At 35.5% G+C, this 15,942-nt stretch overlaps 1 protein-coding gene across 1 annotated transcript; it reads right to left on the bottom strand.

Annotated features, from left to right (window-relative positions):
- Window positions 1-328: 328 nt before the first annotated feature.
- On the bottom strand, window positions 329-12,650 carry TRAPPC6B (trafficking protein particle complex 6B). Its single transcript, XM_027847424.1, has 6 exons — window positions 12,496-12,650; window positions 8,596-8,663; window positions 7,347-7,464; window positions 5,230-5,313; window positions 2,408-2,501; window positions 329-1,334 (listed from the first exon to the last, which is right to left on the bottom strand). Exons 1-6 carry the CDS (start codon window positions 12,574-12,576, stop codon window positions 1,303-1,305), a joined length of 477 nt encoding a protein of 158 aa, XP_027703225.1. The 5' UTR covers window positions 12,577-12,650; the 3' UTR covers window positions 329-1,302.
- Window positions 12,651-15,942: the final 3,292 nt, after the last annotated feature.

Raw genomic sequence — 15,942 nt, 5'->3', positions numbered from 1 at the left:
CACAATTGTAGCAATTAGTTTTGCTTAAAAATGTTTCTAATTACAAACCTTTCAGAAAGATCAAAAGTCATACAATAAGTGAAATGCCTTGTATAAGAACCTTTTTTAAGTAATAAAAATTTTTATTAAGTTCTTAAATAATGAATGCTGAAGATATTTGGTGCAAGTAAGTTGTAAAATTTCTTTTGCTGAAAGTGGGATTTGGATACTAAGAGCTCAATTAACCAAAACAAAATTAAAAAACAAAACCAGAAGCCACTTATAAAAACATCCTGTTCTTAGTAACAGGGTTAAAATAACCTGGATTTAAAGTAAAAATGCATCAGCATTAAGAAATCAAACAATATTTATTGCATGCCACTAGTAAACCCATGGGGGGTACTTAATATAAAAGAGATTTTAAACATGTACATGTTTAAAGTTGTTGGAACTGAATATTCCTGTTAGCGAGTATGAAGAATAGACATTCTCAATTATTTATTACTTGAATGCAGTGAAACTGACTTGGACAAGTAACCTTTGCATGTGAAGAGTCATCCTGATTGGTCTCATGTATTTTTGGAGATAGTTCTTTAACCATTTATCTAATCTAGTATCCAACCCACAATTTAATTTCCTTCATCTGATTTCTTTCAAAGATTTACCTCCTTTCTTTCCACCCTTGCTGATCCCAGAAATCCTCTTCCAGTCTTACTTTTTGTAGTGCCATGAGCAGCCTTAAAATACAAAGCCTCTTCATACAAATATGAAAATTACTCATTTTAACATATACCTCCAACTTTTTTTTAAATCCAATTTAATCTTTTTTTTTTCTGGACCTGAAAAAATGGATACAAATGATAACTTTTTCTCTCTAATTCAGTAAGACTTTAAGTTTGTCCTCCTTTTTAATGCCAAAAATATTATCATGAACCAGTAGAGCAGAAGCACAAGGAAACATTGTTATTTGGTTGCTGTGCTTACTTAATAAATTTTTTAATGAAATAAAGCTGAATTTGGTATACTGTGATATACAGCTACAGTGTAGTGTCTCAGTAAAATTTTCTTTGACACTCTCCTGTTCCATCAGATGATATATATATATATATATATATACACACACACACACACATACACACACACACTATGGTAATCTTATTTGAGAGTGCATATTACATCATCTAATAAATTAACATATAGCTTACATGAATCAGTGTACTGTAGAAACTTATGACAATGCCAGTAAGTCAAAAGTTACTACTCAAAAATCTTTATACATGAATAATTTAATCTCTTTACATTGCAGAAGCATTTGAGTACATGCTACATCTTCTGTATCATCACTTGAAATTTACCTACAAAAAAAGAAATATTTATTGAACATTTTGAAATGAAGAAAACAAGTCTGAACACCTATTTTTCCATCTTTTCAATCCTACTTTTTTAGCAGCTCTGACAAAAGGTTTGTTAGGAGAAGAGATGATACTTCTTAAAAAATCTGCTCATAAATCACCATCTTCAATGGAAAAGGAGTTCACCATATAAAGGAATCCCACAGAAAAAAAAATCCATCTGTAAAATGAATTATTCCCTAATCTGTTTTCTTGTTTGGACTTTTATACTGAATGTCACTAAATCTGGGCACATTTAAAACACCGAATTTAAAATCAAATCCTGGGTCTGCCACTTATGAATTTGTGTGACTTTGGGCAAGTCTCTTGACCTCTCTTGGCTTCTAGTTCCTAATATGTAAAATGAGAATAGTAATATTTTCATTACTTATACCTTACAAGGTAGATGGGAGAATCAACTGAGAATGTTGAAGGAACTAACAGTATTTAGCCTGTAGAAGAAAAGATTTAGGGGGAGAGAACCTTTGTTCTGCTAATTCCAGAGAGCAGAACCAGAAATAATGAGTTGCAAAGAGGCAAAATTTAGACCTTCCATAAGGAAAGTTTTCCTAACTACTAGATCTATCCAAAATTGGGATGAACTGCATAAAAAGAGTGGATTCCCCCTCACCAGAGGTCTTCAAGTAAAAATTTTCAAGTATTAGTTGGTTATCTAGTTCCCTTCCAAACCTAGTATTCTGTTGGTGATGTTAAAGCACTTTTGTAAATCGTAAAGCCATATACAGTTATTACAGTTTTAAGTACAATCAAACTGTTCTAGTAATTTAAATTTCCCCAGAAACAAACTAGAGAAAGACATATCCTTGTATCACAACTTATTACACTTGGATTTGAGACTCTCATTTAAAGACAACTACACTCTTCAAGTGTACAATTAAACTTAAAATTAAACTCTTAAGTTCTTGTTTCTTTTTGACTATTACCTAATATGGTATAATTAAATTTTTATCAAATATAGTAAATCTTTTATGAAAAATACACTCTTAAAAAAATTAAGAAAGAGGAACTTTACTTACATGCTGGCATTGCTGACACTTCAGCTGTCACAATACTTTTTATCCCCAAATTTGATAAGCCACCTCTGATTAAGCCACATGTAAATGCTAAATACTAAAAAAAGGAAAAAAATAATTGTGAAAAAGAATACCTCTTGCAAATTCAAGCCACAGTAAATTACATGATAATACTGTTTTAATTTTCTTGTGGAGAAGTTGAGAAACTATAGATTTATAAACTTTACTACAGTCTAACTTCATGCGACTAGGTAAAAAATGCTATGGTGGGAGGTGAAGAGAGGTTTAATTAATCTGGGTGGGTGTTGGTAGACTAGAAGACCACCTCTTAACTATTGTGCCTCCGTGGATAATGTCCTTGGGAAAAGGGAAACTAGAGCTCTAGAGGCAAGTGGCACCAAGGAGATAAGATGGGATAACCAAAGGAAAGGAGAATGATCATGGGGAGGGCAAAGGGTAGAATTCAATCACACAATTTGGAAAACAGGATAATATCTACTACAGGGCAACTTCTACCTTACTTCCCCCCCATGTATTGATACTTGCAAAGTTAAGCACAACCGGATGGATCGATAACAAACTGGTTAGAAGAGGGAGCAAAATCCTGGGGTTTAAGAAGCTTTACTTCCATGAGGAACACAAAGAAATTAAAGAATAAAGATAGAAAACAGATTTTGAATCAGAATCAAAATTCAGGACTGAAAGAGAACAGAAAAAAGCAAGAAAATTCTTAGAAAAAGACAGAAAAATCCAGCAAATGTACAAGTGGAAATAGCAAGGCTACAGCAAAGACAGAAAGCCAGAATGATAACAAGGACTTGAAAGCAGGTAGACCAGGGATTTTTTGTACAAGAAGCTCTACTATTCAACAAGCATCTTTAACAAGACTACTATGTGTGAGGCACTATGGATTCAAAGACAAAAGGAAAACAGTCCTTGCTCTCAAGGAATTTACATCCTAGGGAGGGAATACAATATTTAAAGATAAGTACCTAATTTGAGAAGAAAGAGTGTATCAACAACAATGGGGAGTGGAAAACAATTTCCATAGATTAGCCTTTAAAAGAAGATAAAGAAGATAAAAATTCTGAACAGGAAAGATGGAAAAGGATACAAAGTTGATCACAGGGTTAAGGCAAACTTAATCTTTTCCAACTGGCATTCCATCTCCATGAAATAAAGAGATGGAATACTCTGGGAAACAGCAGGTAGTTCAGTTTGGCTAGCACATAGAATAATGTGTATTATTAATTGGTACTTAGAGTGAAATGAAGTAAAAAAAAAAAAGGCAGCTTGAAACAAATTGTGGTAGATGAACACCACAGAATATTATAGCACCATAAGAAATGACAAAAACTAGGAATTCAGAGAATCACAGGAAGACTTATATGAATTGATGCTGAGCAAAGAGTATAATTAAGCAAAATACAGAATTACAATATAAATAAAAAACACAAAAAAGCAACTGAACTTGAATTAATTGCATTGACCAATCTTGATTCTGGAAAACTGAGGTGGGTATTATAGGTATGGAATTATGTTAGACAAAGTTATTTTTTTCCAGTTGGGTTTTACTTAATTTTTTCTTTATTACAGGACAGAATTATTGGGGAATTACTGGAGAAACGACTGTGGTTTATAAAAAGCTATCAATAAAATTTTAAATTCACAATAATTCTATATTAATTATCAATTAATTACCAAGTTGTACTATTTATTTCAAATTTTAATCAGGTATACACACAAAAATTTAGTATATTATGTTCATTACAAACCCTGAATTAGTGGTTCTCAAAACTGTGACTTGATTTTACTGCAAAGAAGCAAAGATGTTATTTCTGGTACTAAAGGACTACTCTAACATCAGGTGTGTGTGATGCTTATTTTTTTATTGAATTTTTTTAAATTCTGAACTTAAACACTAAATGAACATTTCCATATATAAAGAAAAACAGATGAAGAGGACTGTAATGAAACTACAAATCTAAGCTGTTCTGCTTCTCTGTTTTCTTCTAGTTCTTTTTGTTCTCTTCTGTACATTTCAAGTTCTGTACATAACAACACTTTTTAATGTCTGGAAAAATTCATTATCTGCTGGTCAGCCTGCAGGTTATGTGTCTTACTCAATTTGGATAGCCTGGCCCTCAGCAAACATTCATTCCAGGTCCCAGACCTGTACTCAAGGACATTCTGGCTTGGTGAAGACCTGCCAGAATTTGAATCCAGGATTATATCTATGTCATGTGGAAAGAAAATTGAATTTGGAGTCAGAGGGTTTGAATTTTGGCTCTGCTTTCTATCATTCCTTTTCTTACCATGGACAAGTCATTTGACCTCTCTAGTCTTATTTGCTCAAAATACATAAAATGAGAGCTCTAGAGAAAGCTCTAATTCTATGTCCCAAGTTTTTAAATCATCTCATTCAAAAGAAAAAAAATTAATTAAATTTTCAAAGAACATGTTTCAGAAATCTAATTCTTATGTAGTGATAAGCATTTGCCCATTTTACTTAATTTTACACTTCTGCCTGAGGTTTAAATTTCATGAGGACTCCAGAAATTGTTATTTTATGCAACATCATGGAAAATTCTGCTAATTTAATACCTGAGCTCCCAAGTTAAACCCAGTAGTGAATCCTTTTTTAAAGCAAATTATTTTACAGTGAATAATTATCCCTTTAAATGATAATTTTTCAAGTCTTAGAGACTAAGGCATCTTTATCCTATTTTAAATTCACAAATCTACCATGATCAGCATTGAACATGTCCATCGAATTGTATATTGTTTTTTTCTTCAATAGAGATCGTTAGTCTTCTACGAAGTACCTTAGGAGCGTGATCTAAATACTGTTTTCCTGCTGACATCTGAGTCAGGAGTCGAAATTTGTTGTCCTGAAGCACATAGATGCCCTGAACCCAAAACATAAAAAAAATCTCTGGTCATTATTTTTTAATTCTTTGAGAATTCTCAACCATGCAATAAATAATTATCATACTTTTTAAAAGTTTAAGAAAATACTTTATATTCAAAGTACACTTACTAATAATAAATTTTGTTTGCAAGAAAGCAGGTCAGAAAATATCAGTTGCCTGATTGAGGGCAGTGAATTCACTAGATCAGACTAGCTACTTATGATTACACACAGTATCAGTGCTAACATCCACATAAATTTAATTTTATTTTTGGTTTGGACCTTTAATTTCAATGGTATTAGGAACTCCCAGTGTGGGAACTCCCCACAATGATACAGACTGACAATTCAGCTTTCCCTTTTAAGTTGTAGAATGTTGCCTGGGACAAGAGGTTGAGTGATTTGCATACGGTCACACAGCTAATGTGGCTTCAAGTCCTCTGAGTAGCATTTGAACCCAGTCCTTCCTGACTCCAAGGCTGGATGGCCCTCTAACCAAGGTAAGACTGCCTCTCATACGTAACTAGTCTATTTAATGCTCATCAAATCACCATCCACTAATTACCTTGTGGAGGCATATTCAAAAGATACAGCTCCTTTTTCAATTCAAAGTAAAATATATGAAAATACAATTGAAGATTTGGAAGTAGTGGGCAATATTTAATGATAGAGTATTAATATGTTCTAATACCTGCTAAAAACACCACTATAACTTTGAGGTAACTGGTTTTATATATATTATTCAATTAAGAAAATAAGCCAACCCTACTGTTTAATAACTCTTACATTTAGTGAAATACAGCATGAGTTTATTTAAGTGGGGACATAATCTTGCTTTGTCACATATGGTTAATAGCTACAGTAACAAACCTTGGTGAACATAAAATATATTCGATTGTTTTAAAGTCAAGAAGTCTTCTGCTCTACCTTATTAATCAGTTTTTTATAAAACACCCCTAAGATGAAAAATGTTATGTATTAAAACACAATAAGGGGGAAAACTTTCAAATCAAAGTGAAATCAGTCAATTCTCTCCCCCTTCTCACCCCTCCACAACATTTCATTTATGACAACGGAGGCAGAAAACTTAAGATGTGTTAAAATGTTTTCCACTGATTTCATTTCCCTACCCCTAAACATGAACAATAAAGATAGCAATAACTGTTTCTTCACCTATAAAAATGAGATGTATAACCAGGCTAATAATTCTTATAAACCCTTTAAGCTTTGCAAACTGCTCCTCATTTTATTCTTGAGAAAACTGAAGCCCAGTAAGGTTAAATGACCTACCCATGGTACAGCTGGGTTCTGAACCCAAGTCCAGCAACTCTTTCAACTCTATCATGTTTCTCTTTAAAGTCTCTTCTAGTCCTGAAATTTTAAGACTCCTATTTGAGATTTTACATATTATCACAACTAATACAACAACTAAGCAATGAAACATCCAAACACCAAAGTCATTCTGACAATGAACTTGGGTGCATTTTTAAAGTATTATGTTTTTAAGTAGATTTTTACTGATATCAGTTGCTTATACATTACCTAGATTTCTCCCTCAATATCCTTCCTTTTGATCTCTCCAACAGAGACATCCTTTATAATGAAGATTTTTTTAATAATAAAAGGTAAAAAAAGAAAAAGGAAGATAAAAAAACTAACAAAACCAATCAAAATATTGAAAAAAAAAATGACATTACAGGCAATGTTCTACACCTACGAACCGTCCCCCACCTCTCAGCAAAGTGCAGGAAAGGTATTATTTTCTATTAAAAAAAATACCTAGCTGTCACAGCCAAAGACCCTTCGCTCTTTACTTGGTGTTTCCAGTGCTTATGACAAAAATCATGATTCATTAAAAATCATGACATCATTAAATCTAATATAAAGTGAAAAACACAAATCTAAAAGTTAAAAGAAACAACTCTTTAAAACATCATTTTAACATTTTTAATAATAAAAGCAAATAGTAGAAATAATTTCACTTTAACAAGGTAAAGTAACACATAAAACAAATCTTAATTTGTATAGTACCTGATGATTTGTCCTTAGATTATCAATTTGTTTCTTGAAAACAGTGGTCCAAAAATCTTTGCAAATGAACTTCATGATATCTAATTCATCTTTGAACCTTGCGGTGTCCTTTGTAAATCTAAAAAGATAAAAAAGAAGTTATAATTTTAGAGTATTTTCCTCCAAAGAAAGCAAGATGGGTAAGTCATGAACCTAACTTCCAAAAGGAAAAATTGCATATATTTAATCATTATAACTATGTAATTATTTAGTAACAATTATTTATAATGTAATATTTCAAACATCATAGTAATAGATATCTAGCAAAATGAACTTATATACTGATTCCAACTTATGTCGCCATTAAAATTTTAATGATACAGCTGAAATTTTGAAAACAGGAAGCCAAATGTGTTTTTAAGTCATACTGTATTGATTTCATAGCTTAAACTATGACATACAGCTATTATTTATTCCTAGGTATATTTAAAATAAAAAATGTTTAGAAAGGCAACAGAATTAGAAGTGTACTACAAATATTAAATATTTCATGATAAAGAATATAGAAAAGAATAGGTTATGAAACACAATTATGAATAGAAAAGTATCAGTGTATAACATAACCTTGATAAAAATTTATTTTAAAACTCTAAGAACCTGTTATATGCATAAATATGTTTCTCAAATTATTTTTGATCCTCTGGACTTTAAAACAAATTTCAAATAGGTTAAAAAGCACTAAACTACACTAAGACCATGCAAGTTTTGTGAGGAAAAAATATACACAAAAGTATATTTCAGCTAGCAATTTTTAATGAACCAACTTTGAGAAAAATATATCTAAACTAAAAATCACACAAAATTTCAGCTCATTCAAGTCTACAGAAGAAATACAAGATTTAGGCAGAAGAAATGCAGTTTCATGGCAGCCCACAAAAGTGCTCTTTTTAAAATATAAGTCATTTTAGTTTATAACTTAACCAGTAACAAAATAAAGACAGTTAGCATTGTGCCATAGACAACATGCTAGACTTGGAATTAAGAGAGACCAGAGTTCAAATCCTACCTCTAATACTTAGTGGCTATATGAATACGGACATGCCACTTGAACTTTCTGATCCTGTTGCTGGTAACAATACCTGTAGTACCTACCTCAGAGGGCTGTTGTGAGGATCAATGAAATCTGGTAATGAACTCTGCAAACCTGAAAGCACTATATAAAATGTCAGTTATTTTTATTACTATTAACACTTATTCAAACTGAGCTTACCTTTCTATCAATCCTTGTCCTACTCTAAAACCCATATTCTCCAGCTTAGTAATGCATCTTCCATTTTCCTATAAAATACAAAAAAGGATTCTGAATCTTAATTAATAAAAATCTAATTTCCAAGCTTCAGAAGGCCAGAAATTTGAACTAATCCCCAAAATTAAAAATGTTGATTAATCCCTTCCAAAACTTATAGAAGTTCCCCGGTATCTTCAAACTATGAACAAGTTATTAATTTTTCCTTCTCAATTAAAAATGAACCTAGTAATAGAAAATTATCAAAAGGTAATTTTCTATTATTCACATTTCTAACAATTTTTATTAGTCACTGACATACAAAGGGTACCTATGCTCAATACTTTGCATTTCTGAACTATTACAATGTACTATAACTATCAACAGAATGAATTAATTCCCCTTCCCTACTCTATTTCATTTCTATCAATAGTTCTTTCCTATCTCCCAAATAAGAAAATATTTAATTATAAGAGATAAAGAAGGAAACTACATTTTGCTGAAAGGTACATAATAAATTCACTTCAATACTTAACATATATGAACCTAATGGCATCACTTCTAAATACAATGAAAAATAGTAAAATTATATGAATGGGGGACCTCGATTTATCCATCAGTCCTAGATAAATCTAACTAAAAAATAAACAAGAAAGAAGTTAAGAAACTGAATAGAATTTTAGGAAAATTAGATATGATAGCCCTCTCATGATTAGTGAATGGAAATATAAAGGAATATATGTATGTGTATATATATTTCTCAACTATGCACATTGGTACCTTTACCAAAATTGGTCATATCTTTAAGACACAAAACCTTCAAAATGGAGAAAAGCTGAAATATAAACATCCTTTACTGATCACAATGAAATGTAAATTGTTAAATAAAGGGTCACTGAAAAAAGTTTTAAAAATCAACTTTAGACCAAATAATTTAATCCTAAAGAATTGGAAAATCAAAGAATAAATCAGAGAAACTATAGCTAATTTCATTAAAGGTAATGACAACAATGAGACAACATACCAAAATTTTTGGGATGCAACCAAAGCAGTCCTTAGGGAAAATTTTTTATTTCTAAACACTATCATTAATGAAAAAGAGAAAGAACAGATCAATGAATTGGAACTATAACTAAAAAATACTAGAAAAAAATTTTAAAAACATCAATTAAACACCAAAACAGAAATCTTAAAAACAAAGATGACATTAACAAAATTTATAAAAAAACAAAACAAAAACCCAGTAACTGTAAGTATATCCAAGGCTGTCATTAGCTCTCTTCTCATTTCTCTCTGTACTCTCTCTCTCTTACTGACCTCATCAACTCCAATGGATTTAACTATCATCTCTATGCTGATAACTACTAAACCTATATATTTAGCCCTGGGCTTTCTGTCCTGAGTTCCAGTGGCACATCTGCAGCTGCCTACTGGACATTTTAAACGCAGAACTCATTATCTTCCTCCTCCTCCTCCCATCCTCACCCCACTCCTCTTACTCATTCCCCATTTCTGTAAAAGGGCACTACCATTCTTCTAGTCACCCAGATTTACAATCTTGTTGTCATCCTCATCCTCAAATATCCAATCGGTGGCCAAGTTGTCCCTTCCTCCCCACATCTCTCAAATCTATCTCTCTCTCTACTCCTATCTATCACCTTAGTTGGGAGCCTCATCAACTCTGGCACTATATAGAAATATATTGTATTACATATAATTCCAATAAAAATTTAACTAAACTGATTAACTAAGTTGATTAAAATTATTTATTAACTTGTCAACTATACTTTAAAAAATAAAAAATTTCAAAACAAGTCCCAAAATACCATTTTTTTGAGACATCGAGGTGTGCCTGGTTACCTTATATGCATGGTTATCCTATATGCATGACTATGGCAAGCATACAAAAACAAAAGTGAAACTGTCCCTGCTCTCAGGAAGCTTACATTCTATCAAGAGAAGACAACATATATGTATAGTTATAAATATATACAAAATACAAAGTAATAGTGAGGGGGAAAGTATTAGCATCTGGCCAGATCAAGAAAGTTGAAGTAGATGATGATGCTTGAACAGAGTTTTTAAAGAACAAGGGATTATATTACCTCCATTTTTCAAGGTAAGAAGGGAATGTATTCTAGTTTTGGGGCACAGTCAGTACAAAGGCATGGAGACCAGAGATGTTATGTGATGTTTAAGAAGACCAGTAAAATGGCCACTATTGCTAGATTATAGAGTGCTAGAATGGTAATGTTTAATAAGACAGGAAATCTAGCCAGATTGTGAAGGCCTTTAAATGCCAAATAAAGTTTATACTTAATAGGAGCCCCTGAAGTTTACTGACTAGGAGAATAATATGGTCACACTTATACTGTAGCAGTTGTGTGAAGGACAGATTGGGAAGGAGATCTGAGGCTGAGATATAAATATGGAGCCTACTACAATAGTTCAAGAGAAAGATGTGAGAGACTGAACTACAGTATAAAGAGAAAAGGACTTTTCACTGGATGTCCACCATTCTTGAACTACTTTCCCTCCTTATTTCAGATTGCTAGATTCCTTCAAGTCTCAATTCAAATCCTAGTTTCTCTAAGAGGTTTTTTCAAATCCATCTCAGTGCTAGTACCTTCCCTCTGTGATTGTGTCCAATATACCACATTTATATCTATTTATCTTTCTGCCTATTGAGATTATATTCAATCTACCATATCTATCTCTTTATAGATATAGATAGATAGATAGATAGATAGATAGATAGATAGACAGACATAGTTGTTTGCGTGTTGACTCCCCTATTAGTATGTGAACTCCTTAAGGGAAGGGTCTTTTTTTGTCTTTCTTTGTATCTCCAGCACTTTGTACAGTGTTTGGCACATAGCAGTTGTTTAAGAAATGACTGCTGACTGACTAAAGAACTAATTGTAAAAGCCCAATAAATCAGCGGTAACAATGAAATTCAAAAGAAGAATCTGTTAGCATCCAAGTCAAGAATGGGTGGGTTCAAGAATGGATTGAGGCATTGAGGTAAAGTCCACAAAAGGATCTTCAGCTTACTAGACTTTAAATGCCTACCAAGTGCCATGCACACTAAGTGTTATTAAGTGCTGGGGTATAAAGAAAAGCAAAAACAGTCCGGGCTCTCAAAGAGCTCACAGTCTAACAAGGCAGATAACATGGAAACAAATATGTGCAAATTAGATATATATCAGAAAATTGGGGGCAGTCTCGGGGAAAAGAAATCAAGATCAAGAAGAAGCAGGAAAAGCTTCCCATAGAAATGTACACTTTAGCTGAGATTTGAAGGAAGCTAGCCAGAGAAGCCAGGAGGAGGAGGAGAGAGTCCCAGGCATAGAGGAGGACATTAAAAATGACTGGACTCTGAGAGAGAGGAAGAGAGAGAGTAATTAAGGAGTTAAAAGACTAGAAAGATAGGGAGAAGGAAGGTTATGAGGGGCTTTAAAGGCCAAGCACTTTATATTTGATACTGAAGGTAATCAGGAGCCACTGGAATTTACTGAATAAGGGGTGACACGGTCAGACCTGAGCTGTACAAAGATGGACAGCTGAGTGGAGGCTGGACCGGCGTGGGGGAGGCTGGAGGCAAGAAGCCCAAAGCATGTGATGAAGGGCCGCAGTGTCGGAGAAATGTTACTGGGGTAGGAATTTTAGGGATGGTAATGGGGCGGGGGAGGGGGTGGGAGGAGGGGAGGATGGGGCTGGGAGGACGGGGGAAGAGGCTATTTTGGGTGAAGTCTGCGGACTGGACGGGAAACTAGCACAAAAAAGGAGAGAAGTAAAAAGGGGTTACGGAGGACACCTAGGGACGCTGGAAGAAGAGGGGTCCAGGGCAAAGAAGGGCCCTGGGCCAGGCCAGCGGTCACTCACCACCTCCCCCTGATCCGCGGACTTGTAGACGCCCGTCACCATCTCGTTGTGGAGAAGCAAGAAGAGCGCCTCGTCTGCCATTTCCTGCGGCTTCCCTCGGGCTCCGGGCCCCCGGGAGGGCGGAGGTCAGGGCCCGCGCACGGCCGCCGCCGCGGTGGATGCGGCCGCCTCCGGGGCTACTGCCTCCGGGGCCGCCGCCAGGCCCCACTGCGCCAGAGCCAGGTCCCACGGGCGGCCGGGGGGCGGGGGCTTCACCGTGTCTTCCGAGGCGCCGGCACCAGGCCGGGAAGCGCAGCCGCAGGCGCCGCCACGACCCGAGGCGCAGGAGAAAGCACCCAGCCCCCAACCCCGCCGGCCGGACCGATCCCGCCCCGACCGGGGAACCACTTCCGGTGCCTCTAGGCCCGCATTCCGCCGGCTCTATGGTCGGCGACAGCGCTCCCTCCCCTTCCATTCTTTGCAGCTATTTCCTTTTTTTAAAATTGTTTTACTCTCATATATATATATATATTATATAAATATGTATACATATATATATCTTAAACTCAACATGTCCAAAACAGAAATCTTTATTCGCTGCCCCCTGCAACCCTCTCCTCTTCCAATCTTCCCTACTGTTGAGGGTACCACCATCCTTCCAGTCACCCAAGCTTGAAACCTACCTGGCATGCTTGATTCCCATATCCAATTAGCTTCTAAGTCCCGTTGTTTCTGCCTTAGTAATATCTCTCCCTCCATGCCCCCTTCTCTTCTTTAACACTGCAGGACCTCATCACGTCATACCTGGACTATTACAATTCCCTGCTGGTTGATCTCCCCCACTAAAGTGGCTTCCCAAATCCAATCCATCTTCCCTCAGCTCTTAATTGATTTTCCTAAATGTCAGGTCTGACTATATAACATGGCCCCATATTCAATAAAGTCCAAGTGGCTTCAGTATCAAATATAAATACTATGTTTGGCTTTTAAAGCCCTCCATAATCTATTCCTTTCTTACTTTTCCAGCTTTCTTATACTTTACTCCGTGATTTAGTGATAGTAGACTGTCCAAGTCCAGGCATTTTCAATGGCCAAATGCTATGCCTCTTCATCTCCACCTCCTGGCTTCCTTGGTTCCCTACAAGTCTCAGGTAAAGTCCTATATTCTGCAAGAAGTCTTTACCAGTCCTCCTTAATCTTAATGTCTTTCGTCTTCAATTATCTCCAATTTATCCTATATCTTTTTATCAAATGAGTTTATCAATTTTGTTGTCTTTTACAAAAACTATCTCTTTGTTTTAAAAGTGCATTACTTTAATTTTTAAAATTTTCAATTCCATTTAAGTTTAATTTCCCAAATATCCTCTGTTTTGCAGTGGTTTTGGAGATTATGCCATTGCTGTTATTTTGTAACATCCCCTCTGGGTTGCTCGGTTATAGTTTATGAAACCCCCTGGTGAGCCACTAGAAACAATACGTTCAAAGATATTTACTAAGATATCATAGTAAAAACAACGCAGAGTACAATGGTGGTAAACACATGACTAAGGCAACTCATTCCTCTGTTATAGCAGGACTTTAGGGTCCCATCCCTCCATATAGACTCACCAAGCTGAACTGCCCTGGGTACAGTATCACTTCTAGTCAGGTCACTTAGCTGGAGTTCTTCAATTTGCTCTTCTCAGGAAGTCAGCTCCCATCAGGAAGAACGAATTTTCCCTTGAATCCATAGTTAGCTCTCTTATTGGCTTCAGATTGTCCTGATGCTTAAAGCTGTTTCCTTCCTTGAGTTGCTGCCTTTCTGGAAACCATGTGTTTCTTTTCTTAATCATAGCTCTCCTTCAAAGCACCATGGCAGAATTCAGGGGGAAGAAAGAAAATCACTTCTCCCTTCCCCACCCCTGACTTAACACACCACAAAACTTACACTGTCTTGGACCTTCCAGTGTTTAACATATAATAAATTTAATAAACACTTTTGCATTCATTTGTTCATTCCTCAAAATAATGAGACCTGTTTCCCACTTGCAAGGACACAGTTCCCAGTGTTACAGGGGAAAGTTTTATTAAAAGGGGAGACATGAAATAGAAACCATGGAACCAACAACCATTAGTCCCCAAAATATATGTAAATCCCCAGAGCTATGAAAGCTCCTCTGTCATTGAACTCCTTCCCAACAAGTCCCATCTTAGCTCCTTGTCACTTGAGTAAAAGAATATCTTTCTCTGTCTCTCTCCTTCTTCCTATAGCTTTGGCTCTTTAATCCAGCCAACAAATTCTCAGTTTCTCCAGATAACCAGAGCTACCCTTTATAATATCTTCCTAGGTCTTCCTCTCTTCTCCTGGTTCCCTCTACTCTTTTGCTTCAGGACTCTCCTCAGTTCCTTTAGTCCCAAACTCCCCACCCAACAATTACTCAAATAGTTCCTAAAATAGAGTGAAGGGCAAACATCCCAGCAATGATGGGAAAAGATAACATAATATTTGAACTTCACCAAGGAGTATCTACTTCAAGGATGATAAATAGTTATACTTTATCTCATAAAAAGCAGGCACCATTTGATAATGGCTGTCTGCTTAATTTGTGTAGGCTTTTAACAGCCACTAGATTTGCATGAGGGTAAAATACCTAGGCCCTAGACACTGGGAGAAAATGATAAAAGAATGAATGAATAAAGCAGTGTTCAAAGCACTGTGCTAAGCCCTGGAGATACAAATGGAACAGTGAAACAGTTTCTGTTCTCAAGGAGCTTACATTATAAGGGGAAAATGTGCTGAAGGAAGCCACCAACCATGCTGGTCAGTTCTACAACAAATTTATGTTGACTAATTACAACTGAACCCTCTTTATAATAAGGCATTCCTTTTACTCTTCCCTAATTCTCTATCCCATTTTCCACATGAGCTATTCCAAACCTTCTCTTTTTTCCTCAGATCTCTCATACTTTCACTTCCCATTTCCTTTCAGCAGAAGACTTTGCCTCACACTTTATTTGGAAAATGGAGGCCATTTGCCCAGAACTCCCTTTTCTTCCTTACTCTACACCTCAAAATACTTTGACATCAAATCCCATTCTTTCTTCTTTTATTCCAGTCTTTGCTGATGTGGTAGCCCTTCACTGTACCATTGCCAATTCTCATGTGATTTCATCCCTTAAATGACTTCAAGCAGACCACAATCACCCCATTTCTCTCAAATATTCACTATTTCCCTTTCTATTGGCTCCTTTCCTGCAATCTAAAAATGTGTCCAAGTCTCCTCCAACCTAAAAAATAAACCTTCCCTTGTCCCCTCAAGCTCTTATCCTATATGTTCTTCCCTTTGTCAACCAAACTCCTAGAAAAAGTTTCCAAATTTATTGCCTCCATTTTTTCTCCTCTCACTCACTTCTTAACTCCTTTCAATTTGGCTTCTTATTTCTGGCAGAAAAAATAGTTATCAGAGTCTCCTGCCGAGTGTGTGTGTG

Source organism: Vombatus ursinus, unplaced genomic scaffold (assembly GCF_900497805.2).
Source record: "Vombatus ursinus unplaced genomic scaffold, bare-nosed wombat genome assembly UNPS02015406.1, whole genome shotgun sequence".
Taxonomy (NCBI): domain Eukaryota; kingdom Metazoa; phylum Chordata; class Mammalia; order Diprotodontia; family Vombatidae; genus Vombatus; species Vombatus ursinus.
The sequence above is the reverse complement of the archived record's forward strand: the minus strand, read 5'-3'. Positions and strand labels throughout refer to the sequence as shown.